The 27,539-nt window shown below is 37.4% G+C and overlaps 2 protein-coding genes across 3 annotated transcripts in view; one reads left to right on the forward strand and one right to left on the reverse strand.

Moving 5' to 3' along the window:
* ACAD11 (acyl-CoA dehydrogenase family member 11) overlaps positions 1–12,826 on the reverse strand; it is a 92,076-nt gene extending 79,250 nt beyond the window's left edge. The window contains exons 1-5 of the mRNA XM_032333236.1: positions 12,312–12,826; positions 7,181–7,280; positions 4,562–4,687; positions 3,793–3,954; positions 1,880–2,044 (exon numbers count right to left, since the gene is read on the reverse strand). Coding sequence (XP_032189127.1) covers positions 1,880–2,044; positions 3,793–3,954; positions 4,562–4,687; positions 7,181–7,280; positions 12,312–12,460 — 702 coding nt within the window. The 5' untranslated portion in view covers positions 12,461–12,826. The remainder of the gene's footprint in view (positions 1–1,879; positions 2,045–3,792; positions 3,955–4,561; positions 4,688–7,180; positions 7,281–12,311) is intronic.
* A 241-nt stretch (positions 12,827–13,067) lies between these two features.
* UBA5 (ubiquitin like modifier activating enzyme 5) lies at positions 13,068–26,283 on the forward strand. Of its 2 annotated transcripts, XM_032333250.1 has the most exons (12): positions 13,068–13,428; positions 14,906–14,951; positions 15,065–15,154; positions 18,425–18,534; positions 19,751–19,837; positions 20,476–20,560; positions 21,303–21,407; positions 21,587–21,714; positions 23,609–23,744; positions 24,034–24,109; positions 24,237–24,343; positions 25,009–26,283. In XM_032333250.1, exons 1-12 carry the CDS (start codon positions 13,268–13,270, stop codon positions 25,090–25,092), a joined length of 1,215 nt encoding a protein of 404 aa, XP_032189141.1. In that variant the 5' UTR covers positions 13,068–13,267; the 3' UTR covers positions 25,093–26,283. The 2 variants fall into 2 exon arrangements, with proteins under 2 accessions (XP_032189141.1, XP_032189150.1); XM_032333259.1 differs by lacking the exons at positions 13,068–13,428; positions 14,906–14,951 and having other exon boundaries at positions 15,069–15,149.
* Positions 26,284–27,539: the final 1,256 nt, after the last annotated feature.

Consider the following 27,539-nt stretch of genomic DNA (forward strand, 5'->3'; position numbering starts at 1 on the left):
TTAGTACTACAGCTAAATAGCTTCACGATCTGCCTCTACCAGTTTCTTTTTTAAAAAACGGCTCTTCCAACTATTGAATATTTTGCTTTTCTAAAGGAAGATGACACCTGTTTGACAACTTTACTTCTATAAGAAATGGTTTTCTTTTTCTTTTTTTTTTTTTTAAGGTTATTTATTTATTTATTTGACAGAGATCACAAGTAGGCAGAGAGGCAGGCAGAGAGAGAGAGAGAGAGAGAGAGAGGAGGAAGCAGGCTCCCTGCTGAGCAGGGAGCCCAATGCAGGGCTTGATCCCAGGACCCTGGGACCATGACCTGAGCCGAAGGCAGAAGCTTAACCCACTGAGCCACCCAGACACCCTAAGAAATGGTTTTCTAATTACTTTCAGCATATTATGACTAATCTTAAATTTAAACATTTTGCCTGATGACACAAAATTCAAGAGATCTAGGTCTGAATTTTTCCTTTCTTGTTTAATCAACAAGTAGAAAAGTACATAGAACACATAGAAAACTCTTACTTACTTAAAGGGAGGCTCCTAAATATTAATGACTCAAATGATGCAGATCAAATATAGGCCTGATCCTGCTAGGTTTTAAACTATAAGCTTTTAAAATTTTTCCAGTTTATTAGTTAGCATTCTTTAATCTTCCTAATCCATATTTAACAAAGTTATTTCAGAATTCATCAGTACCATTAACAAAAGTTTACCCACATACATATATAATTACATATACATAATTTTAATACCCAAATTGACTTCCTTATAAAAAGTTTTCTGTCTTGCTGGTGAATGTGTTCCTGTCTTTATGTTATGTTTGAACTTTGATTTGATATAAAACTACTTTGAATTATGGCAGCAATGTAATTTATAATGCTATTTTTCTCCTGTCCTCTTCCTATAGGGAAAGAACATGAAACCCAGCTCAGCACATGAATTCAGAGCAGCTCTTCCTGCCCTAAAACGTCTTAGCATTCTGAGAAAATTAATGAACCCAGAAAAACCTCTTTTAAGGAGTAGGATTCAAGGAACTATAAATCTTTCACATTAATCTCATAATTCTAAGGGCCAAGCATCTTGTCCAATGGCAACCCATCATACTCCTCCAATCCCAGGTCTCACTGTCTGTGTTCTGTGAAGGAGGGTTACAGTTTTGAATTGTTTGTACCCTTTATAAAAACTACACTGTGTACATTTACACAGAGTAAGGTCACATTAATCTCATAATTCTTTCAAAACTTCAGAAGAGATTTTTGGAATTCTGTCATCTCTGAGCTTATACATATACATGTATATTTAATGATTTTACTTATTTATTTGACAGAGGAACACAAGCAGGGGGAGCAGCAGAGAGGGAGATGCAGGCTCCCCGCTGAGCAGGAAGCCTGATGTGGGGCTCGATCCTAGGACCCTGGCTGGGATCAGGATCTGAGCCGAAGGCAGACGCTTAACCAACTAAGACACCCAGGCACCCCTCTGAGCTTACAATTAATTAACCAAATTAAAAATTCTTCATGAGATAAGGAAAGGAATGAAAATCAAACAAAAGAGCAAGAACCTAGATAAGTATTTTTTGTAGATGAAAGACTTCTCTGAAGAAATCAGTGACATACATGTAAATTACCAAATCCTGTTTAAGTAGTAAATCAGATATCCTGAGGGTTAGACTTGGCCTTAAAGGTGGGCAGCTACCTATGCCCAAAAATCTGCAGGACTCTTCCTAAAAATTTTGAGTGGTGAAGAGTCCCGAAGGTAAGAGAACCATGAGGTTGGTTTGGGCTCCTTCAGAGCTCTGAGGGGAACATCGACCTAGTACTTGTGCCCTAAATCAGAAGTGCTAAGACCTATTTAGTTTATTATAAATATGGCTTACAATACCTCTGTAGGGTGAAAAACTATGTTATCTAGTTTATAATCTCCATGAATCAAATTTTCTTCATTGTCATTATCTGGCAAGTTTTTCATTAGCCAATCAGATAGTTGGTTCATGGCAGGGATGTCCTGATGAGCTGCAGCTCGATATTGCTCTGTCCAGGTTGATACCTAAAGATATACAAATAAGAAAAATTAAAGAGCTGAAAGTAGAAGATCCAGCAATTCTAAAATTAAAATAAAATTTGATTTTGTCAAATTTGGTCTTATTCTTAAATGCTCAAGACAGATGCCTATAAGTGACATTCACATGAGCCCAGAACATCTAAATCTTTCTTCTGTCTAGTTCATTTTACCAATCTAGATTTTTATCAGGAAAAAAAATACTGGCATAGGAATCAAAAAAAGTGGGTTCTAGTCTTTATTCTGCAATTATTTTGTGGAAGAAAAAAAGAATGCACACAAACACATACACACAAATAAATAGGCATAGGAGATTTCTGGAAAGGTCACAAGAAACAAGTAATCACTGAAAAAGGAAATATGGGGGCTAGAAGAATAGAGGTTTTTGCTTTTCATTTTAATACCTTTTCTTATTACCCACAGAATCTTCTAAATGTATTTTGGGGATAAGGAATGTGAAGACTTTTCATTATTCTTAGAATTACATGGAAACAAATCAAACTATTCTCAAAATCTGCCATCAACTGAGACCATATTATTTATCAGCTTAAGAGTTCTCTCCACATTCCCCAAGGATTCTCTATTCAACTTAGTGCAGTAAAGACCTTCATCTCTGGAATCATATAGACATGGACATAAATTATGTCTAAGCCACTTATTCATATATTATTTGATATCTATTAGCCTCAGATTCCTCATCTACAAAATGGGGGTTATAATACTTGTGTCTTAGGGTTGCTACAAAGATTTAAAAAGAGTAGATCAGTAACTCACCTACCATGGGACCTGGCATACAGTGAGTACTCTATAAATCTTGGTTTCCGGCTCTCTTCAGTCAGAAGAGACATATATAAAAAAATGGGAAATAGTCCTATACATATCTGGTCTAGCTGTCCCTTTGGTTTTAAATGTTCACCATCTTTCCCCTATCACTCTAGATTTTCTATCTCCTTATACACAAAATGCAAGAGATATCTCTCCCACAAAGCTTTCTCCACCTAAGAAAAGATGCACTGACATCTACCCTCTGAATGGAACAGCTCTTATCATCAGCACCAAATCACTTACTACTAGATCATATACTCCTTTATTCTATTTTCAAGTTTCATGTAAATGAGATTCATGTACAGGTCTCTCAAAATATGACCGAAAGTTCCTTTAGGGGAAGAACTTATTTCTGTTTTCTTGACATTTAACATGGTACTCAGCAAGTATTAAACACATGGTTGTGCTTAATAGATATCTTAACTTAAAAGGGAAACTGTATGGAAAATATATTGATAAATTAAATGAAGAGGCTGAAAAGCTTCAAATTTGCATTCATGTACAAATTTGTTAGTTATAGAGGCTTAGGCTGAAAAAAAGGTGATCTAAAAATATAAAATTATTTTTTGCTAACAATAAGCCAATATAAAGGCTGAAGTTACATCCAAGTTTCAAGAAAGTATAAAATAGGTTTTTATTTTGACTAATAATAAATATTGTTTCCAAGAACTTGACAGAAGGAGCTCTTTTTTTAATAAACATTTATATATTTTATTTATTTATTTGAGAGAGAGAGAGAGTGAAGAGCACAAGCAGGGGGAGCAGCAGGCAGAGGGAGAGCAGAGCGCTGAGCAGGGAGCCCCATGTGGGACTGGATCCCAGGACCCTGGGGTCATGACCTGAGCCAAAAGCAGATGCCATCTGAGCCACTCAGGTGCCCCTAAAAGGAGCACTTTATATGGATGTATTACCTGTCTTTTGCAGTATCCAGCACCTCTACCATATCCTTCCAGCTGCAATGACTGTACATTTAAGGAATGTAAGTGAGCCAAGGTTTCTATCATGGCCACATATATGGCTGAGCGTTCTGCTGGGCTAACTCCAGGAATTGTAAAATCACGAAAGATTCGACCCTATGGAAACCATTACAACAAATAATTTAAGACAAAATAAATTTTTTCCTACCAATTATTTGCTGTGTCATAATTCCGCATTGCCTATGAAAAAAAATCAGGATAACAGTTTGCAACCTAAAGCAATTATTTGTAGAATATGCTAGAAAAGCATTCCTTTGGGAAACATGTTCAGTAGAATATATCTGCCAAAGGAAAAGTACAAGGACATTCCAAGTTGAACTTAAAGGACAAAAACTATTCTCAAGTTACATTTTGCAAAGAAAAAATTTTTTAAACACTTTGCATTTATTGTTCGTAGTGGATTGATTTCCTATTTGTCCTTTTCTTCCCTCCAACCATCTGGAGAGTTTGGTTATTGCCATTACATATAGCTCTTTATTGCCATCTAGAGGAAAATTAAAGAATAAGTTAACACACTCTAGCAACTAAATTTGTTCCTGGTCTATTTCACCCCACCCACATTGCCTGTGTTTAAATCAAAACAAACGTTTAGGCCCTTACTACTAATTACCTAAATGTTAATTAATAAACTATAATTTATTAACATCTAATTTCATAATCAAAAAAAAAAGTAAAAATAATGTAAGATTAAGTGTTAATTTACCTGCACATGGTCCATCACATAAAATTCTGTTCCAATGACAGAAGGATCACTGCAGTATAATAAAGGCTTCGGAACGGGGAATCCAACTGAAAACAAAGCTTTCTGGACTTTAAATTCTCTATCAATCTAAACAGGATGATGGGTTATTAAAAATCAGAAACAGAAATTAAGTTTTTTAAAAATTTAGTTATTTTTTAGTAATCTCTATACCCACCATGAGGCTCAAACTCATGACCCCAAGATCAATAGTTGTGTGTTCTTCCAACTGAGCTGGCCACATGCCCCAGAAACACAGATGTATAATAACTATTCGCAAGCTTACATTAAGGCTAGAAATCAAGTTTTAAACAGTATCAACAAATGACCTAGAGAATAAAGATTTCCTTAAAAGTAGTCTTAGTGCAATTATTACAATTATAAATGAGGCCAGCATGTTAAAAAAACCCTGATAATTAGGTTAAAGGACAGAAACATGCATGGGGCTTAATCTTGGCTCTGTTAATATGAAGGCGACAGTTCCTGATCACAGTATTTCACAGAGTATCATAAAAATAATCCTTCATTTTCAGCAGTTCCCTACTTGCTCATTGGCTTACTCTTGCTCACTCTTTCTCTCCCTTTCTTTCTTGCATCTTCCAAGGGGACTCAGCAAGTCTCTATTGTGATGCTCTGGCACAGTCAGCTATAGGGTGCTATGGGAGGGCAGTGAGTGCTGGTAGAAGGGAAAAACCGCTAGCTCCTGAAGATCAAGAAAGGTACTTGTTTTTAAAGCAGTGGGAGGAGAATCCTTCCTGGTACCCAAGGCTACCATGGAACTCAGGATAACCGGGGGAAAGGAGGCAATGGGATGCAAACTAGTACTGAAGCAGGAACCCAAATAAGATAGAAGGGCCTCCTCAACCAGGAGAGATATATGGGCCTATCATTCAGGGCCTGAGGACACAGCTCATAGCAGAGCTGTGATGCTAACTCATCTGTTCCAGACTAACACCCTCCTTTCTTTCTTTCTTTTTTTTTTTTAATTTATTTATTTTAGATAGGCGGGGGGAGAGGGAGATTCTTAAGCAGACTCCTTGCTAAGCTCAGAGGGCAGAATCTGACATGGGACTCATCTCTGAGCTTGAACTCACAACCTGAGCTGAAACCATGAGTCCAATGCTCAACTGACTGCGCACCACCCAGGCGTCGTGGTAACTAATCACTTCTAAGGAGGAGAAACCATGAAGCTGACTTTGACAGCAGGGATAAAGCAGCAGTTAATAAAGATTAACTAGAGGAAGGCCATGACTAATCTGTGACCAAGGTGAGAGAAGTCAGTGGAACCAAAGGTTATGAAAGAAATATTTGTAATCACCCTGGTGCTGGGTATAAAGACAAAAAGGTTAGGGAGTCATAAAGTGGATGGCAGTGTGAGAATATTGTTTTTTTCAGCGCAGACTTAGAAAAAAACAAAGGGAGTTGAAGCCAACTAAGTCAGATCTTTGGGCTGAAAGCATTACGTTATTCTCTGTCTTCTGGTAGAATGTTATCAAGAAGAAAGACAAAGAGAGCTGTTTATGGGGGCATAAATTTCTGGGCATAGGTAGGGATTTTCCTTCAGCCTTACCAAGTTGAGACTTAATAAAAGTTACCCAACTTTTTTATAATCTTAAGCATCCAAGTTACTTCAAATTTCTTGGATACGGAACCAAGAAAGCCAGAATATGCATTTTTCCATTAATGTAATCTTTAGCCTATCCTCCAATGCTCCTAACCCAGTCAGCTGGGCCTAGGAAATACCTATTACACATGGTTACAATAATAACCTATATATGCACAGTGCTTTTAATGTTCTCTAGGAATTTTCTTTTCTTTCTTTTCTTTATTTACTTCAGATAGAGATCACAAGTAGGCAGAGAGTCAGGCTGAGAGAGACAGAGGGGAAAGCATGCTCCCCGCTGAGCAGAGTCCAATGTGGGGCTTAATCCCAGGATCCTGAGATCATGACCTGAGCCAAAGGCAGAGGCTTAACCCAGTGAGCCACCCAGGCATTCCTAGGACTTGGATTTCTGTGCTCACCTGTTTTCAACTATAAAATTCTACAGATAATAGCTAGTTTCTGAAAACAGATTAAATTTTTAACAAATCTTTTTAAATTATCATGAAGCCTAATATTTAGAGAATACTATAAAATGATATTCAAAAAATTTTTTTGGCAAAAGATCAGTGAATTGTCAGAGCAAATATATTAAGATACTTCAGTGAGTAGATATTGTTATAAGATATAATTTTTAAAACATAATTAAAATATGTAACCAAAGAACATGTCAAATGAGCAGCACTGAAAATATTCACTAGATGACTGCATATCTAGCCAATTGTGAGGAAGGAATCAAATCCACAAGAAGACTGGGTATTGCTCAAGATTAATGACCTAAAAACAGCCTCAGATTTCAACCTCAAGTCCTTTTTAAAAATAACAAGGGATACAACTCAAGTGAAATTTTTATCTAAGAAATAAAATAAATTATCTATTATTTAATAGTCATGAGATGAATTTTAAAAGCAATTTAAATTATTTTTCTATACATAATAAGCACTTATTTGTCAACAAAGAATTATTGTACTTGTATACCATACCTTATGTGCTTTAGGAAGAAGTGAACCAGGTGGTTTTTTTCTGAGTACATATGCTCGAAAGCCCTTCCGGAGATAAAAGGTTGGATTGGATTGTCCTGATCTAGATAAGAGTAAACATCATTTACAAAGATATTTTCCTTTTTTTTTTTTTTAAATATATATTCCTTCTTCCCCCAATCCTACCAAAATGTCAAAACAAACACAAAATAAAAATAAATCAATTTCAGTGCTGGGAAACCAAGAGGGGTGCTACCAGTGCTCAAAACATTAGCTTTTGGATGATATAAAGCAGATGGCAGCACAGTGGCAGGTGGACAATCTGTAACCCACACAGGTAGAAGAGAAGACCTCACTCCCTGCCTGCAAATCATGAATTTTATAAGTATCCCTAGAATAATGCTGAGATCTAAGTAAAGAAAGGCTAGGAAAGAAAATTAATTAAAATTAATTAAAGAATGGTGGGATAGGGTTCATGTCCCCTCATCTGCAGATGCTTTACCAAGGTTGTACACAGGTGTAGCTCTCCACAATGGGAACTGTGGCAAGCGAGGCCTCAGGGTGGACACCTGGGCCAGGGAAGTACAACAGTGCTCCAGGTAACTCACACATACCAGGGCACCGGCGTTCCCTGCCAGGTGAGCAGAAATTCTCACATGAACTAAAAATAAACTCCAGATACCAAAACTATTCAACTTACGCCTTCATTTCCAATATGGCCAGTTTAGAATTACCCAGCTTTTGAAGACTCCAACAGCATGAGAAGGAGGATTTAACTAAATAATGAAAAGAATCAATACCTGATATGTGCTGTAATGTGGATGGACTTTGAAAACCTGATGCTAAGTGAAAAAGGCCAGCCACAAAAGCCACATATTATATAATTCCACTTCTATGAAATGTTCAGAGTAATGTAAATCCATAGCGACAGAAAGTAGATTAATGGCTGCTAAGGGATGGGAGGAGGGGAAAATTGGGAAGTAAGGGTTTTTTGGGGGGTGACAGAAAAGTTCTGGCACTAGATAGTGGTGCTGGTTGCACAACATTGTGAATATATGAAAACCCACTAAACTGCAACCTTTTTAAAATTTTTATTTATTAAAGATTTTTACTTATTCATTTGAGAGAGAGCACACACAAGCAGGTGGAGCAGCAGGCTGAGGGAGCAGCAGGAGAGGGAGAAGCAGGTTGAGCAGAAAGCCCACCATGGGGCTTGATCTTAGGGCCCCAGGATCATGACCAGAGACAAAGGCAGACACTTAACCAACTGAGCAACCCAGGCACCCCTAAACTGTACACTTTAAAATAATTCAAATTTTAAATTTTATGTAAGATAAATCTTAACTTAAAAAAAAATCCCAATGTTGCCATACTTAAATAGAAAAATAAATTTAAAAAATACGTATTTCTCTTGGGAAAAAAAAAAAAAAAACCTCACCAAACTGAAAGCTTTTCCCCTATATACATATCTATGATGTTTCTACAAAAGACCCCCCCAAAATGCAGAAGCCCATCTTGGGAAGATTATCACCAACACTGTGTACACATAGTAATGGCTACATTTAACCACTGTAAGCATCAGGCCACCATATAGTCTAGAAACCACAGATGGTATCAATACTGTAAGAATCATCAATAAGCCAATAGCTATCACTATTGTTTAGGACTCAGACAAGATAGGTCGTGCTTAAAGAAATAGGTTGATCTATAACCAAAGAGGTGGCACCTTTGATTGACAGCTCAGGTTCTAAGAAATGAGGCCACATAGGGGAGGATGGCTGTCAACCTGGTTTAGAAGGAGCCGCTGCCTCTAGTAACAATCCTCTGGACACGGCTCCCAGCATCCTAACAACGGACATGAGCAGGAACTTGCTACACTTAGGGAAGCTTAAAGTATCCCACCAGATACTTACAGTTTATTTCCAGGCCCTCCAGTTCAGATACAGTCTATCAATTAGATATTATTTCGACCAGAAGTAATGTTGCCTGGAAACACAGTTGACATGCCACCTTTACCAAGTTATCAGAGTAACTGAGCTAGAAAGTTAACTTGATTTGTCCATAGAAAAGGTTTTTTTAACCCTTTCTTCACATCTTACTAGAGACATCTCAGACCCGTGAGGTCATCCTGGTGGGTGGTTTTAGCTGCATCTCCAAATTTCAGAAACTTAGAAATTCCTACAGGATTCTCCTTTTCAACAGCAAGAAATTGGAAAAAAGCTTCAATCCTGATAAGGGCGTTACTTATGTTCGCAGCTAGGTAGGCAGCCATCTTGTCCCTAGTCGAGATAAAACTGAAAATATTCAGGATTCACTGCTCTTTGGTTTTATCCCTTTTCCTAGTAATACTGAAATCACCACTTGCACTGAAAACATTGGTGAAGTCATGACTATTCTGGTTAACTGCAATAAACAGTTCATTCCAAATGAACTTAGACCTTTGCTATGTACGCTATGAAACTGAGCAAAGATGAAAGATCACAACCAGTTTGGCCAGTTTGAACTCACAGACATCCCTCCTGTACTCTTTAGATTTGTACAAGTTGAAGTAACTTTTGATACTGATAACAGCATCTCAGATATATTTGCGCTAGATAAGAGATCAAGAAAAGAGATTGAAAGAGCAATGTCATGGTATTTGAGCATGGAAAATATTGGGTATATGGTCCAAGAGGCTTAAAAGTATAAAGCTAGAAATGAGAAGTAGAGAGGCAAAATATCCCCTACAAAAATGCTCTGATCCTATGTATTCAATAGTAAGGCCATGGTGGAAGATGAGACCCGTCAAAGCAGAAATAAAGATGATGCCAGACAAGATTCTTGGCAGGTTCAATGAAATCATCAAATGGCTGGTGAAGAATCAGATCACTGAGATTACATGAACATAAAGAGCTGGAGATGGCTTTCCTTTGTCCCCTGGAACTTAATGTCTTTCAGCATAATCACATACATCTTCACTCTTCTCTGAATGGACCCTTCATCTCCTTGCTCTAACTAAAACTTGAATGTTCCCGGAGGACCATGTTTCCCTTGTAGGCCTCTAAAATGGTAGATTCCTCCCCCACCCCCCATCACTCATCTAGTGGGCCTGGAGATGGAGTCTATGTTCCTCCTGATACTCATTGCCACTTGTGAACTCTTGGCCTTCCCTCCTGCCTGAAACCTGCACCCAGCTTTGAATCTCAAGTTATGAGACTACCCCATTCTTCCCTCCTGCCTGAAACCTGCATCCAGCTTTGAATCTCAAGTTATGAGACTACCCCATTCCACCCTTTCCTGTTGCAGTCAACTATTCTCTGTGTTGTATTCACTCTCCCTCATTGCCTATTGACCTACTGCTCTTATTTACACTATTCCTATTCTCATAGTTTCAAAATCCACTCAGATGTTTGTTCTAACACGCAGGTCTGTCAGTCCCTTGAATTCTTCTACTCCAGTGATAGTTTCCACTATAGTACTTCAGTCACTCACTCTGGAGGACTCATATTAAATATTAACAACCCAAGCACTACATAACCCTCCTTGTTAAGCATAATCTATCTTTCCACCCACTCCCACTGGTACATGGATTCCAACAATCCTTCAGTCCAGGGATCTACCATCCACTGATCATATTATTGTTTATCATCCTTTAGCCTCTCTTTCCCCCACCACATCCTTTCCAAACTCGCTTAATTTTGATGGCCAATTATGTAACTACCCTCTTGAATGCATCTTTAATACACTTGCCCACTCTTCTTATTTGCGGGGCTTCCTCCAGTCTGGTTTAAATCCAACTTTTTACCTGCACTCACATAGCTAAATGTAGCTGGAGAAAGAAACATTGTAAAAGTACTATAGGCCAGTGGCATTTATCACCAACATTTGTATTCCTTGACTACTGGTTTATGTGAAAATAAAAACAGGGGTAAAGGAGATTGATCAGAGAGTTTTGTGGTATAGAATTAAAAGGCACCACCTGCCATTCTGTCTGCCTGTGCTCGCTCTCTCCCCCTCTCTCTCTCTGATAAATAAATAAAATCTTAAAAAAAAAAAAAAGGCACCTTGCCCCAATAGATAGTGGAAGTTGAAGGAAGTAGAATTAAAAACAGCTTAAGTTTCTAACCTAAAAGCCTTGTGTTGTAAACAATGTTTAAGATCTTTCACCTATTACTGCATCATTAATTATCAAAAGGAGCAAGTTCTTATTACAGATTAGGAAACTAGTTCTCAGGGAGTTTATGCAACATTTAAGTTCCCAGTCATTGAATGACAGACAGAATTTCTTGAAAGCCAAGATTGCTTCTATAGCTGTATTCAGCAAAACACTATTTTTTGAATAAGTTCTTTAAAATTTGTTTTCTATTATAAAACAGACTAGAGCTAGATTCATAGTGAGCAACAGTCCTCTCAGGATCGTCATTCAGTTCCATTCCCTCACTTCAAAAAGAACTAAAGCCCAAAGTGGTGGTGTGATTTACTAAGTGGAAGACCTAGGATTAGAATTCAGATTCTCCCAGCTATTGCCATTAACTCAACCTCTGAGAATAGGGCCAATTAAACGGAATTACATCTGCTTCTCAGTGGAAAAAAAAAAATCGAATGGTTATTGAACAAAAGTTGAAAGAAGACCTCTTCATAGTCCACAGAGTTTCCAATCTTAATTGCCTCAAGTGGATCCTCCAAGTACATAATTGCATCCTTTTTTTTTTTTAAGATTTTATTTATTTATTTGACAGACAGAGATCACAAGTAGGCGGAGAGGCAGGCAGAGAGAGAGGGGGAAGCAGGCTCCCCACTGAGCAGAGAGCCCAATGCGATGCGGGGCTCAATCTCAGGACCCTGAGATCATGACCTGAGCCGAAGGCAGAGGCTTAACCCACTGAGCCACCCAGGCGCCCCATAACTGCATCCTTTAAGAAAGATTCCTTCTCATAGTTGGAATCGTGAATGTTGTGGTGGTTCCATTATTGTCCTCGAACTGGAAATACCCAAAATGAAATGCAGGGGACCGCTGACGGCACATTCCACCAGCAGAGTGCGTCATTGCAGGAAAAGAAGCCGGGATGAGGGAAATTGCGACCCCACCCAGGGCCAAAGAAAGGAAAGCCCAATGCACAGATTGGTTTCTGCTGGAGAAGACCGGCGTCGATACCTGTACTGGGTAACGGTCAGCTTAGCCTCGGGCTCGGCCCCAAAGCCTGGCAAGTGCTGGTTCAGATACGCCTCTAGGGACCCGCTGTCGAACTTGTGCTGGGGCAACACTTCGGCCGTGTCGGGCTCGGGGGAAGCGTCGGGTTCCATGGCTGCGGCTGTCGCTGCCGGCCGCAGAGACCAAGATTCCACAGGTTCTGGGCGCTCAGAACCCTCGGGGGTAGAGTCCTACTCCACGGCCAGGGGGCGAGGCCCGGAGGCGACCGGGCGGAGATGACCCAGCCGCTCCAGCCAATCCCACTGCCCCACGGTCTGGTGACTTAGGCGCTACTGGGCCGTGCCAGAGAACCTCCGCGTTCTCGCATTTAACAAATATTCTATCTCACAGTCGGAGGCCGCAGTCTTCAAGACGGCAAACACCTGTTAGTCACCACAATTAGGAACAATTAGGGCAATTAGGAACGGAAAGGCCTTGTCCCATCCCAAATTTACTGTACCGGCAGCCGCAAGACCTACGGGTCCGTCTCTGAAAAGGGTCCGTCAGGCCCGTGAGCCCAGGAATAAAAGATCCCGGTGTTTCCTCTAGCCGCCGGGCTGGAAAGGCAGTATCGCAGGCCGTGGGCTTTGGACGCTAAGGACCCCCGGCCCTGCTGGGGCCCTGTCTCTTAGGACCAGGCGAAGAAGGAAGCTAAGAGGGGCGTTTTGGTTTGTTTTGTTCTTCCTGAGGGGGAGCGATGACTGCAACGTACCGGAAGCGGTACCGAGGGAGGCCCGCGGGAGCGGCGGCGACGTGTCGCCTGTGCGGCGCTGGAAGCACTTCCCCAGGGTTCTGGGCTAGGAAGGCGGCGGCTGCGTGTCTCCTCACCCATCCTTGGCGGGACCAGCGGGCCTGGCAGCGTGGGGCGGCGGCGGCGGCGACGGCCTGGGCTGGGAGCGTTGGCGGCCGGGGTCCCAGCCATGGCCGAGTCCGTGGAGCGGCTGCAGCGGCGGGTGGAGGAGCTGGAGCGGGAGCTGGCACAGGAGAGGAGTCGGCGGGCCGTGGGGGGCGGCGACGGAGGAGGCGGCCGGGTCCGCATCGAGAAGATGAGCCCGGAGGTTGTGGACTCCAACCCCTACAGGTATTTGCGTTACGGGTGGGAGGCGGGCGAGGGCGTGAGGTCAAGGTGTGCGAGTGGTCAGGAGCGAGGCGCGCTCCCTCCCTTCCCTGCATACACGGCCTTCCACCTCCTTCTTCTTGCGCTGGGTCCTGCTCCCAAACGCGCAGGGGCAAGTCTCAGTAGTGGTGGAAAGGTAGTCTTCGTCTTAAAACACACCCACCCACCCCCGAAACAGTCAGCCATATGGTGCTGCTCTTGGGCCTGCTACGGGTACGCGACCGATTTCCTAATGCCCCTGTTCGTCTGCCTCATTCTGCATAAAACTGATAGTAATTAACTTTCAGAAGATGACATTGAATGTAAAACCCACTCACTAGTAAACTTCGAGTTTCATAAAGGCTTCTCAGTATTTCACAATTGGGGACGTGGTGGGGAGAGCAGGATTAGCTTTTTTAAAGCTGTTCGACTTGACCAGCCCTGTCGGGTCCTGTCCTTTCAGCGGGCTGAATGGAGTGCAGTGGTTATAAAAGGAAGGACTCTAGAGCGAGAGCGATCGGATTCAAATCCCAGCCCTTAGTAGCTGAGCAGCCATGGAAAATATTTCTGTGTATAGTAGGGACCAGTGGTATCAGTGAAATCTTCAGGTAATACCTGAAACTGAAAATCCAGAAGTAACAACGCTGGCAAGCTATTTAGAAATTTGTTAGTAACAGTTGAAAATGAGGAAGGAGAGGAATAGGGGAGTCGGGATCAGAAGCCTGCAGAATTTCCTAGCAAGCCTGGTAGAACTATTTGACTCTTTAAAGTGTAAATGAATGGGAAGTTTATATATATGTACACAGAGTTAATCATATATATATGTCTCTTTCACATATATATCATTATATACATAATATATATATTAGTACATATATATCATGTACACATATATATCATGTACATATATATATCATCTGTACATATATTAGTCTGTTTTATATATATGAAACATATTATTCTGTTCATATATATGAAACAGACTAATATCAATAACCAGGTAAAGTACCTCTTAAGAGTACTTGGCTGCGGTTGATGCTTACTAAAAGCAGACATCATCCATATCCATTACTGGCAGAGACAGCTGATGTTAAACATTAAACATTATTTGCATATGCTAAGAAAGCACAGAAAAATGTTGAAATTTCTCTTTGACTTATCTCATCTGGACATGTAACATTTAAGTCAGTTGCTTCCATCTTGGCTGCACATTAGAGTATCTGAGGAGCATTAAAAAAAAAAAAAAAAATCTTGTTGCACAGGCTACACCTGGAAGGATATTCAGTGTTTTTTTAAAGCTGCCCAAATGACTTAATTTCATCTGGTAAAAGCCAGCTGAAAGATTTCTCTTAAAGCATTAGTAGTGATTGAGTTTGTGTTTTTCTGTGATGATGTGTGTTTTCCTATATCACAATTAAAAGATTGTAAACTTTAAAACATTCATTTTTTTCTTTGTTTTAAGCCGCCTGATGGCATTGAAACGAATGGGAATTGTAAGCGACTATGAGGTATGGTAAATCTTTCCAAGTTTTTGAAGATGATTTCAGTAAATGAAAGTAATTTCTGATGACATTTTGGATGAAAAGTTAACCAACAAATAATATAATATTGCATTTTACAGAAAATCCGAAGCTTTGCTGTAGCAATAGTAGGTGTTGGTGGAGTTGGTAGTGTGACTGCTGAAATGCTGACAAGATGTGGCATTGGTAAGGTAAAAACATTTCTCTTTGCCTATCACATAGGGAAGCTACTCATTTCTGGAGTGAATCAGGTATAAATTAGGAATTTTTCTCATTAACTAATGGTTTATTGATTTGTGCTGTCTTTTTTCATATTATACTTTCTACCTACAGGAATTAAGACACAATACCACCCAAATGGAAACTGATACTAAGGCTGATAAAACAAGGAATATTCAAAATTTTGTTCAGAGATTTTGTATTTGGGATGATATATATTACAGTTTGGGCTTAAATATTTTAGATATAGAAGCTTAGGAGACAAGGCTGTTAAATTGATAGTGTGTGAAACACAGGCATCTAACAAATGTTTTCTAAACATGCTTTGTACAAGATGAACTAGAAAGCATGTACCTTTTTTTTTTTCATGGTGGCCCTTTATTAACTTATTTAGAAGTATTTTAAAAAATTTATTGTAGCTGACATAGAGTATTAGTTTCAAGTCTGCAACACAGTGAGTGATTTCAGCAGTTCTATGCATTACTCAGTGCTTATAAGTACAGTCACCACCTGTCACCATACAACATTATAACAGCGTTACTGACTATATTTCCTAAAAGGCTGTGCTCAGCCTTATAAAAGAAGAAAATCTTGCCATTCATGACAACATGGATGGTCCAGAGGATATTATGCTAAGTGAAGTAAGAGAAAGACAAATACTGCATGATTTCACTTATATGTGGGATCTAAAAAACAAAATAAATGAACAAACAAAAAACAGACTGTTAAGTGCAGAAAACTGGTTGCTAGAGGGGAGGTAGGTGGGAAGATGGGTGAGATAAGTGAAGAGGATTAAGAGATAAAACTTGTAGTTAGAAAGTAAATACCCTTCTTACTCTTAAAATTGAAATGGAGAATACTCTAGATTTTTTTTTAACCCATACTTTTTTTTTTTCACTTTTTTCTAAAATTAATTAGGTTATGGGTAGGAAGGACAGATAACCTTATACCAGTCTCAGATTTACAAAGCTGAAGTCTGTGATGTTCGATTCCTAATGGTTGAATGACAAAGCTTTCCACAATTGATTTCCACCTGTTTAATTTGTCATTTTGACAAAGCAAGCATTTTTCCCCACAAGAGAGGAGGAAGCAGGCTCCCTGCTGAGCAGAGAGGCTGCTGCGGGGCTGGATCCCAGGATCCTGGGATCATGACCTGAGCTGAAATCAAGATTCGGACTCTTAACCAACTGAGCCCCTCAGGTGCCTCCATGCTCCAAATTCTTAAAAGTAGTGGTTTTAAAGTTGGCCTTCAATATAGAAAAGGCAACACAAAAATAACTAAAAATGTTTATTAACATTTATAGTCTTTCAAGAAGCTTATAAAAGCCAGTCAAAATTACTTATAGTTGATATAAGGACTGTGGCTGATTGACCTGGCATAGCAGAGATCATGAAGATTATGGGTCTCAGGGTTGAGTGTGCTTTAGAATCACTTAGATGGCTTTTTAAAACCTGATTGCCAACCCTACCCCAGTGATTTTGATTCTTTAGTTTTTGAGTGGACCTAAGAATTTGAATTTGTATTAAATCCCCAGGTGATTCTGATGTTCTGGGGTTTTTTTTAAGAACTGCTGGATCCTTGCCACTCAGTCTGATGCCCAGAGTAGTAGCATCAGCATTATATGGGAGCTTGTTAGAAATAAATACTCCCACGCCCTACCCCAGGTATACCAAATTAAGAATTTTAACAAAACTCCAGATGATTCATATGCATATCAAAGTTAGGGCAGTGCCCCTATATTTCCAACAAGCTCCCAATGATACTGATGGTGCTAGTCCAGGCCACGTTTTGAGTAGCAAGGCTGTAGAACGGTGGTTATTAAATATTGCTGTAATTAGAATCACCTGGGAAGTTCAATAAAGTTTGATAATCCAGAATGGAATAGAATCAATCTTTGTGGATGGGACCCAGACATCAGTATTTTTTAAAAACTCTCCTAGTGATCCAGTGTGCATTCAAGTTTATAAGTTAAGGATCTGCATAGGTAAGTTTCAGAACTCTTTTCATTATGTAAAACAGATAAAGAAGAAGCTAATTTATGGTTAAATAGGGAAGTGGAGGATTGGAGACTCAGAGCCCACCTTTTACCCCTTCTGTGGTGTCCTGGATCACCAGATCCAGATTAGCTGCTTTATTTTACAGATGAAGATACAGGCCTAAAAAGTGAGTGACAGAGCTACAACTCATACCTCCTATCCCCAAATTTGAGATTTCCTTAACTTATAAACCAACTATCAGACTGAAGACTCAAATTTCATACTTGGCCTGACCTAATAAATACTGTCTACTGAGCTGAAATCAACTATATTTTGTTTTAAGTTGAGTCAGAAAATTATCATAGAGGGCAGACAGGGGTGATGTATTTTCTAGCAAGATAATAAGGGTTACCTGAGTTGTCGGTTGGATTAATTTTGTTACTGTTGTTAATAAGATCCCCTGCTTCTTTTTTATTCCTTTTTGTAATTTTAGTGTGTGCAGGACAGTGCACCACAAGCCACAGCCCCCTTAACCGCTGTTGTAGACTTTGCCTCTGTGCTTGTCCTGCCTGGCCTTTTCCTCTTTTTTTTTTAAATCTAGAATGCTGAAAATTGTGTTAAAAAGTCACAGAATTTTAGATGAAGGAAGGGACCTTGGGAATATTTGAGTGCAACCTCATAATTTCTTACTGATAAGAAATGGGATCTTTAAAAGGTGTTATGTATGAGTGTTGAGTGTGAGAAATGCTGTTGTGCCTAAATATATAGAGAAGGAAACAACAATTAACTTACTGATATTGGGGTGATATTTTAGCCAGGGCTAAGAATGGTGTCCTAGTCACAAAAGGAGTCATGTTATACTATAATTTTAAGTTATGACATTTGTTATTTTAAAATTTCATTTATCTACTATGTTCTTGGCTTTTAGTAAACTGTTAAAATGAAATGGAATTTCTCAGTGTATCATTTAGGCAGACAGTAAGTGTTATGGTTCAGGTGCAGATGCTGGGTTGAGAATGCCTGAATTTGAATCCCATTGTCATGTATATTAGTTGAATGGCTTTGGGGTGTGTGTCATAGTTGTCTCATTTATACCTATATGAGCACTAAATGAATTAATATAGGATACCTAGTGTTTTTGAGTTAGTTTGTATTATTACTGTCAAACTGTTAAACCCACCAAATGTGAAGTCCACTAATTTATACTTTGTTATTGTTTATATTTTGGTATGTTTTTCATCAGAATACCGCTATTTTCATTTTAGTTGCTACTCTTTGACTATGACAAGGTGGAACTGGCCAATATGAATAGACTTTTCTTCCAGCCTCATCAAGCAGGATTAAGTAAAGTTCAAGCAGCAGAATATACTTTGAGGTAAATGGATTAACAGTTAAGGACTATAGTGAAGTCTTAGTTTGTGAATTTGTATAAGTTAATGCATAAATTTGGGATGTTTGGGTGGCTCAGTTGGTTTAGTGACTGTCTTTGGCTCAGGTCATGATACTGGAATCCCAGAATCAAGTCCCACATTGGGCTCCCTGCTCAGCAGGGAGTCTGCTGCTCCCTCTGAGCCTTTCCCCTCTTGTGCTCTCTCTCGCTTTTGCTCAAATAAAATCTTAAAAAAAAGTTAATGCATAGATTTTTCTCCATAAAAGTTCAGGTTTTACTTCTACAAGTTGTCTTACCTCTTGGAACAGGGTTGGCACTATTTTTCTGTATAGGTCTAGATAGTAAATGTTTTAGGCTTTGAGGGCCAACTGTGAAACTGCCCAGCTATGTAGTGGTAATGTACTAACAGCTGTAGACAGTAGAAATACGAATGAGCATGGCTATGCTCCAATAAAACTTTGTTTATGGACTCTGAATTTTATTTTATTTTATTTTTTTATTTTTTTTAAAGATTTTATTTATTTATTTGACAGACAGAGATCACAAGTAGGCAGAGAGGCAGGCAGAGAGAGAGAGGAGGAAGCAGGCTCTCACTAAGCAGAGAGCCCGATGCGGGGCTCGATCCCAGGACCCTGAGATCATGACCTGCGCTGAAGGCAGAGGCTTAACCCTCTGAGCCACCCAGGCACCCCCATGGACTCTGAATTTTAAATTCCATGTAATTTTAGCGTGTTATGAAATACTGTCCTGTTCTGCCACCATGTGAAAAAGGAAAAATCATCTGTAGTTTGTGGACTTCATAAAAACAGGTGGTAGGTAAGATTTGCCCAAGGGCTATACTTTGCAACCCTTACTCTAAGAAGTTTCTTTGTGGCCTCAAACATACTTGCACTGAATTAAATAAGGAACAAAGAAGCTCTTTTGTCAGGCTAGGTAGGCTGTAGCTCACAGAGGTGCTAAAGGCTTAATTCTGAGCACATACATGGTGGGAACATGTAATTTCTGTAATCCTGCAGTTGACACATTTTGAATGTAGTCCTTGAAGTGGGTCAAAGGAAATAGAAGAGGGATATGGGTTTTCTTTGAATCGCTTGAATTCCATTTTTCTAACCTCTGTTAAATGATCTTTTTCAGCTCTTTTTCTTGCTTTCACTTAGTATTCCCACTGGTAGTTTAATAATTACTCCTTTTTCCTTCTTAGAAACATTAATCCTGATGTTCTTTTTGAAATACACAACTATAATATAACCACAGTAGAAAACTTTCAACATTTCATGGATAGAATAAGGTAAAATTTTATTTATGAGTATTTTGCAATGTCCAGCTCAGTTAAACAAGTATCATTAGAAAATCTACTGATGTGTGTAACTCAGTGAGTTGGTAGATTTGACACATGTTTCTGTTTTTAAAATAGTTATTTTTGTGTGACCTTTATGTATTAGGAGCTTGGTAAAAAGTAAAATATTGTCCAAAAAACAATAGTAGTAACAATAAAAAAACCAAACCCTGTTATAATGATAGAAAAAGGATCTTCAACTATAAGTTCAGTGTTCTAGATTATATTTCTTTGTGAAAGTGGTTTTCTGCAGACTGTTTTAACACTACTGAGATACTGAATTATATTCAGTTTTTATTACATTTACATTTGGAGTGAAACATGAATAAAGCCTAAAGCTGATTAGGCAATTGTAACTTCTGTGAATAGACTTTATACTTTTTTGTGCCAGGCAAAGTACTGTAATATCATTGATACTCATATTAGTCATTCAGTACATACTAGATCTTTAATATTAAATACTATGTCTTAATTATACTCAAACATTTACTGAAAGAATAAGTGTGTGCCTGAAGATATAGTCTAACTAGAGTGTATTTTGTGTCCTGATTTTTTTTTTTTTCCAAATAAAATTTATTATCTTGACCTAGTAATGGTGGATTAGAAGAGGGAAAACCTGTTGACCTAGTTCTTAGCTGTGTGGACAATTTTGAAGCCCGGATGACAATAAATACAGTAAGTATCCCTATTGTATAAGAAGTTACACTCATGGCCTTATCATTTTTTTTTTTTTTGGTATAGTTCTGCATTTAAGAATAGTTCTGCATTTAAGCCTTCATGTAATATGTTGTTAACTTTTAATTATTTTTTACCCTACTTTTGAAATTCGGATAACTCTGGGATCTGTCTAGCCTTGCTGGTATGGCTTCTGTTTCAGTATCCTATTCTCTCTTATGCCAGTAGAGGCAGCTATAAAATTGTAGATACTTCTGATACATAATTTTTAAAATAAATGACAATCTTAAGATGTCTCTATGTTAGCATTGGTTTTAACTTTTGTTACTTTAAGTAAAGACAGAAATATGTATAAACTGCCTACAGACCTGGTTTCTCAGAGGTAAAATTCTTTGAAATACCATGTTTTCAGTTTTTCAAAAGGTATTTTGCAGTTTTTGTTGCTGAAATTATTTTCGAAAAATGAATTTTTTACTTTAATAAGAAGGATGTGTTAGATAATAAGCCTAATAGTTGTATATAGTTAAATAAATATTTATTGGGTATTTATTTAAATGCTATCTCTTTACTTTTTAAATAAAGTGGCATTTGCCAAGGAATTCCAATATTTATAACTTTCCTCTTTTGAAAAATTAAAAAAACCCTTGGTAATCCATTTAATTAAATCCCAATTTTTGATGAAAAAAACTTACAGTAAATTACTTCTTTTTATGTTCTTATGTTTTCATCTGTTTCTGCCAAGGCTTGTAATGAACTTGGGCAAACGTGGATGGAGTCTGGGGTCAGTGAAAATGCAGTTTCAGGACATATACAGCTCATAATTCCTGGAGAATCTGCTTGTTTTGCGGTAGGTTTGATTCATTTTGGCTTATTTTTTTCACTATTAAGTACTAGAGTTCCAAGGGGTATTCAAAAATGTATTCAGAGAAAAAATAAACTTTGAATGCGATGGAATACTATTTTGAGCATGTTACACTTTTCTCCTTTTGTTTTGAAATATATTTTCTTTCATTCTTTTTCATGTAGTGTGCTCCACCACTTGTAGTTGCTGCAAATATTGATGAAAAGACTCTGAAACGAGAAGGTGTTTGTGCAGCCAGTCTTCCTACCACAATGGGAGTGGTTGCTGGGATCTTAGTACAAAATGTGTTAAAGTGAGTGAGGGCTAATTTTTCTGAATAGTCTTGTTTGTTTTTGATAAAAATATATTTCAGAAAGCACATCAAATATTGGAGTTACCAGCTAAGTATTTTTTTTTAAATCTAGTTTCAAATATATGTAAGTTTTTAAATATATGGAGAATAAATATATGTATAATACATATGTACTTTAAATTTACATACATATCCTAGTATATCTAATTTAAATATAAGCATACATATTAATACACATGTGTCACAATGTATTTGGAATAGTTCATGTTAAATGGTACAGTGGAACTGGTGTATTTATATATGAAGTATTAACCAAATGATTTAAATCTCTGTGGTTTTGACCAAAGGGCATAAACACACTTCCTTACTTAATTCTTACTAAAAATAATATGAATGTGATTAAATATTAATAAGGATAATATCTCTGCTAGCCAAAAACTGATACCCAGCAACCACACCATCTAAACTATAGTAACAAAGGAGGGCAAAGATTCTTTGCAGCTCAAATTAATTTCAAAAGGTTTTTGAACCAACTCACACTTTATAAAAAGCAGAAGCCCTTTAAAGGTTCTCTATCTCAGGCCATTTTTTCCCTCACCTTACAGCTTTAGAAAGCTTTTTTATGTTTCCTAACCCTCAAGTGTAATAAGAACAAATTGCAGCATGATATAGAGAGGTACCCTGATACCAGAACCATCAGCTACCAACAAAAATATTGTAAAAAGCATTCATGAGAACTCTCCAGGCAGCTGTCTAGGACTAGTTCATAGAAGTAGACTTCACAATTGTGCAAACTGTATAAACTTCAGTAGGCCCTATCTAAAAACGTTTTACAGTATGCTACAAAAAGCGGGGGGGGGGGGGGGGAGGGAATCACGGTTATAAACTATTCTCTTAAGGATATGTCATATTTAGTCAGTCCCTTATTGATGGACATGAAAGTTATTTACGGATTTTTTTGCTTCTGTTAACAGTGCTGCAAACAACATCTTACATATATTTTTGTATAGTAGATTTTTATAGATACATATATTTAGAGGTGGAATTTCTGAGTTTATGCAGTATTTGACAGTATTAAATTTCTCCTTCAAAAATACACATTTCTATCACAGTGTAGGAATACCTGGTTCACCCACACCAGATGATAACATTTGGTATCATTAGACTTCTTAATCTTTCTTAATATGATGGGTGAAAAGGGTATCTCATTTTAATTTTCAGTTGTTTATGGAAAGGGGTAAGCACTTATATTTTTCTGTGAATTGTCTGCTTCATATCATTTGGCCAGTTTTCTGTCTTTTAAAATTTTTTTTATTTATTTGATAGAGACAAGGGAATACAAGCAGGGGAATGGGAGGGGAAAAGCAGGCTCCTCACTGAGGAGTCTGATGCGGGGCTCGGTCCTAGGACCCTGAGATCATAACCTGAGCCAAAGGCAGATGCTTAATGTCTGAGCCACTGAGGTGCCCAGTTTTTTATCTTGTTATATATTAACATTCATTGCAAATATTTTTCCTTTTGTAATTATTTTGTACATGATTCCCCCCCCCCCTTCATATAAGCTTCTAAAAGGAATTAGATTTGACTAGTAGGGAGCACAAGGGCACACTGGAAATGTTCTGTCTTTGATCTGGTAGTGATTACATGGGTGAAGACTTGGAAAATTTCAATGAGTTGTACATTTAAGATTGTAAACTTTAAATTGTGTATAAAAACTTCTAAAAAGTAGTTAGATTTAGTACCATATCTCAGGAATTCTTCACTTTGACATCAGTACTTAAAAGTACCATTTTGTTACAAAAATCATTAAGTACTTCAATACTGTTTCTTAAAAATTCAGTTATTTCTAATACTTCTATGGTTTATTTAAGTGTGCTTTGATTTGTTTTTCTAGGTTTCTGTTAAATTTTGGTACTGTTAGTTTTTACCTTGGATATAATGCAATGCAGGACTTTTTTCCTACCATGTCCATGAAACCAAATCCTCAGTGTGATGACAGAAATTGCAGGAAGCAGCAGGAAGAATATAAGGTATACATCTATCTATCAGAATATATGAGAGGTTATATTATTTGGATAATAACTGAAAACAGTTACTTAGATTTGGAATATAAGATAAATGGATTCTGGATTTTGAAGGTTTTATTTATTGTATCTCTAAGTTAGAAATGTTAGTAAAAAGTTCACTATGTTTCAAAAGTGAAAAATCTCTCTGAAGTTCGTTCTTGTTTTTGGTAAAGTAAAAAGCCTGTCTGAATTCTTGCTCAATGCTTCAAAGGCCTGAGAGTATGAACACTTTGATACTATTTGATTTCTACAGAAAAAGGTAGCAGCACTGCCCAAACATGAGGCTGCTCCAGAAGAGGAAGAGATTATACATGAAGATAATGAATGGGGTAGGAATTCTTTCATGAATTGAAATGGCAGTGTCAAATCTCTTGTGGGAGGAGATATAATTTTAATTACACAGATTTAATTATTGCTTAAGTTGCTTGAAAACTGTTACCATATTTAACTCTATAGGTATTGAGTTGGTATCCGAGGTTTCAGAAGAGGAACTGAAAAATTCTTCAGGTCCAGTTCCTGACTTACCTGAAGGAATTACAGTGGCATACACAATTCCCAAAAAGGTATGCTCAAAATCTGGTTTATCATAAGTATATGTTACATAAGAGAAAATTTTTACTTATCTTCTTTCATCCTCATCCTATTTTGTAATGCCAATGCAATATTTACTATTTTAGATATTTTACACTATGGGCATTAAGATGTGTAAGAGAAGGTTTATGTGTTAATGTGGAAATAAGCACAGTGCCTTTTTTAAAGGTATTTATTTATATATTTGACAGAGAGAGACACAGTGAGAGAGGGAACACAGCAGGGGGAGTGGGAGATGGAGAAGTGCTGAGCAGTGAGCCCAACGGGCACATGGCCTTTTAAACTGTTTGAAACACAGACCTAAAATAGTGTTCCTGACTCATGAATGGATCAGATACAGTAGATTTTGATTAAATGAAGATAATATTTTTGTATTTTGAGCATTTTAGCTGTGATACCATTTTAAAAATACCGCTGCAGTAGAGATCTCAAGAATATTGAAATTATGGCCTTGTAAATCAGAAGATTGGTGGGGAATGTAAAGGATTTTGTCTGTCCTAAAAATTAGAAGGCATCTTTCTTAAGGTTTACTTTGTAAACTACTTGAACATGGTTAAAACTTAGTGATTATGTATTCCTAAGCATCACAAATTTTATATGGTTATTTTTTCACTATGTTTACCTCATTTGTTGATAGCAAGAAGATTCTGTAGCTGAAGTAACTGTGGAAGATTCTGGTGAAAGCTTGGAGGACCTTATGGCCAAGATGAAGAATATGTAAATAATGGACTGACCTATATTTTATTTCCTGAGTTAAGCCTATACCCTTGCAATTAAAAAAAAAAAAATTTAAAAACTGACAAAGCTTAGGGCAATATTACTTGATATATAATCTTCATAGAATTGTTACACTTTTTGAAATAATGTTGTTTGTCCCTTTTTCTCTTTAACTAAATCCGTAACTCCTAAAACTCATGTTTCAATCTAGCTAAAACTTGAAAACCCAGCCACTGAAATGCTTTGCCCTTTTGGGAGGGGTGGGAAGAAAGGATCAATATGATACTCTATTTGTTCTCCTTCCAGTAATCCTTTGTGGTCTGTTGCCCAAGACCATGGATAATAAAGTAATAGGTGGTTCTCAAATACAGGGAAAGGACAGGAGGTACAATCAGTTGATTAGAGCTAGCAGATATCTACTCATTTTATGTAGAATCCCTCTCTATAAGAAAACTGTCCACTGTTACCAACAATGAATTTAAAATAGTTAATTAATAAAATAAAAAATATCCTCTCAAATGTTAACCTAAATACAAGCTAAAATGTAGTCATCAGAAAAGTCTGTAAATCTGTGAATTCAGAACAAGACAAAGGCAAATAAAAGCAAGCTTTCTTCATGGTACTTTCAGGGAGTAAAAATCATTATGTTTCTGCACTAACCAAGGAACAGAACTCCTTGCATGAGTAGAACATCTATCTGGAGTCACTGCACTTTATTGAGGAGCAAGGAGTACATGTAGTTTAAGATTATCTAGATTATACCTGTCATATGGGCTACCTTCTGAGTACTTCATTTAAATTTGATTCTCTAGATAATTAGATAGTTGTCCGGTATTGGCATAAAAGAGACCTAAATTACCTCTATAATGACTGACATGTATTTATTCACTGGAAGAGTATCATTTACCCTGATCATGGCCACTAAATTATAAATTGATAAATTGGTTTTCTCTAAATGAAATACAAATAATGAAAGCTTAGAGAGCCTTAGTTAAATTTCCAGTGGTTTGGAGACCAATGAAAAATATGCATGTGTAACCATTGTCAGTAGGATGTTATCATACTATGCTAATCTACTTTGATTTTTTTACTTGAAGATATGAATGATTAAATTGTATCTCTAGGGAAGAAATGTTAGTACAAAATGAAAAATGCAATTTCCACTTAATAAAGTAAATTTTTAAAGTCTGGTTTCGGAAAGTCCCAAATATCAAATATGTTCAGTATATTTGCTTTGAGATTGTAGAATCATATAGTGATTCTTCTATTTAGAATAAGTTTAGGAGTGGTAGCCTTGAAACTTATGTTGCCTTGATAGGTCATTTGCCATTAAAAAAATTAGTGAATTCATCTGTAAAACAGTTTTTTCCTAGTTACGGGAGATATTTTAAACTTCAGAAAAGAAATGTAGTCTTTATAAAAATAATACCATTCCTTTGGAACATCTAGTATAGTGATTCAGTCAGGCTTTGCTTACAATTTTTTTTTTTTTTTTTTTTTTAAGTAAGCTCCATACCTAGCATGGAGCCCAACACGGGGCTTCAACTCACAACTATGCTTTGCTTATAATTTAAAGATTGTATAGTTTGATAAAGTATAATAGCCAGAACTCACCCTTGTTCTGCTCAACATGGCATTGTACACTGTTGGTGTCTTAACACTGGACCAACTATTTTTACCTTAGTTATCTAATTTGTCTAATGTCTTCCATTACAAAATAGTTGGATGATTTACCAGGGAAAAAATCTGGTAACAGGTATCTTTGGCTACCTGGAGTGCTCTCTTGGCAGTCTGTATGCCATGAAAAAAAAAAAATAATAATAATATATATATATATATATATATATACTTAAAATAAACTGTATACACACACACACACACACACACACACACACACACACACTGTGGCCGATTTTGGGAAATTAATTATCACCAAGTTTTACATTACTAAATAAACCTCTAGTGCTTGACCATATTTTTAAACACTATCTAAAGTGAAAGAAGGAAACACACTCCCCAAATTGCCATAGCACAAAGGCTCTAAATTACAGTAAAACAGTATGTTCAGGTTTAACCCTTTCCCCATTGTGAATGGGAAGTTAATTTATGTACCACTTAAATGTTTTATGTAGTGAAAAAAATGTATCCTAGGTTTTCTCACATAGAAACACTCCTTGAATACCTACAAACACATTGATCAACAGATAATAACCAAAAAAAAAAAAAAAGATAATAACCATTTAAGAATATTAAGGAAGCTTTAACCCTCCAATTGTTTTTTCCCATACTTCTCTTTCTGTAAGGTATTAATGAAAATTAACCATAACTAACATTATTTGGTTTCTACCAATTCAGATGTAACTGAGTTGTCTGAAAGCTCCTTTTTCATCACGAAGGTGTGAATCAATATGAACATACTTCTATTTGAGAACTCAAATACAAAGAGATGTG

The sequence above is a fragment of the Mustela erminea genome, chromosome 1 (assembly GCF_009829155.1).
Source record: "Mustela erminea isolate mMusErm1 chromosome 1, mMusErm1.Pri, whole genome shotgun sequence".
Classification (NCBI taxonomy): domain Eukaryota; kingdom Metazoa; phylum Chordata; class Mammalia; order Carnivora; family Mustelidae; genus Mustela; species Mustela erminea.

Bases quoted from the DNA above. Each gene is read 5' to 3' on its own strand.
- UBA5 (XM_032333250.1), top strand. From the start codon at position 13,268: ATGGCCGAGTCCGTGGAGCGGCTGCAGCGGCGGGTGGAGGAGCTGGAG. The intron at 14,952-15,064 runs GTATGGTAAATC...TGCATTTTACAG, and splicing joins GAATTGTAAGCGACTATGAG to AAAATCCGAAGCTTTGCTGT. The intron at 15,155-18,424 runs GTAAAAACATTT...TTTTCATTTTAG, and splicing joins CAAGATGTGGCATTGGTAAG to TTGCTACTCTTTGACTATGA.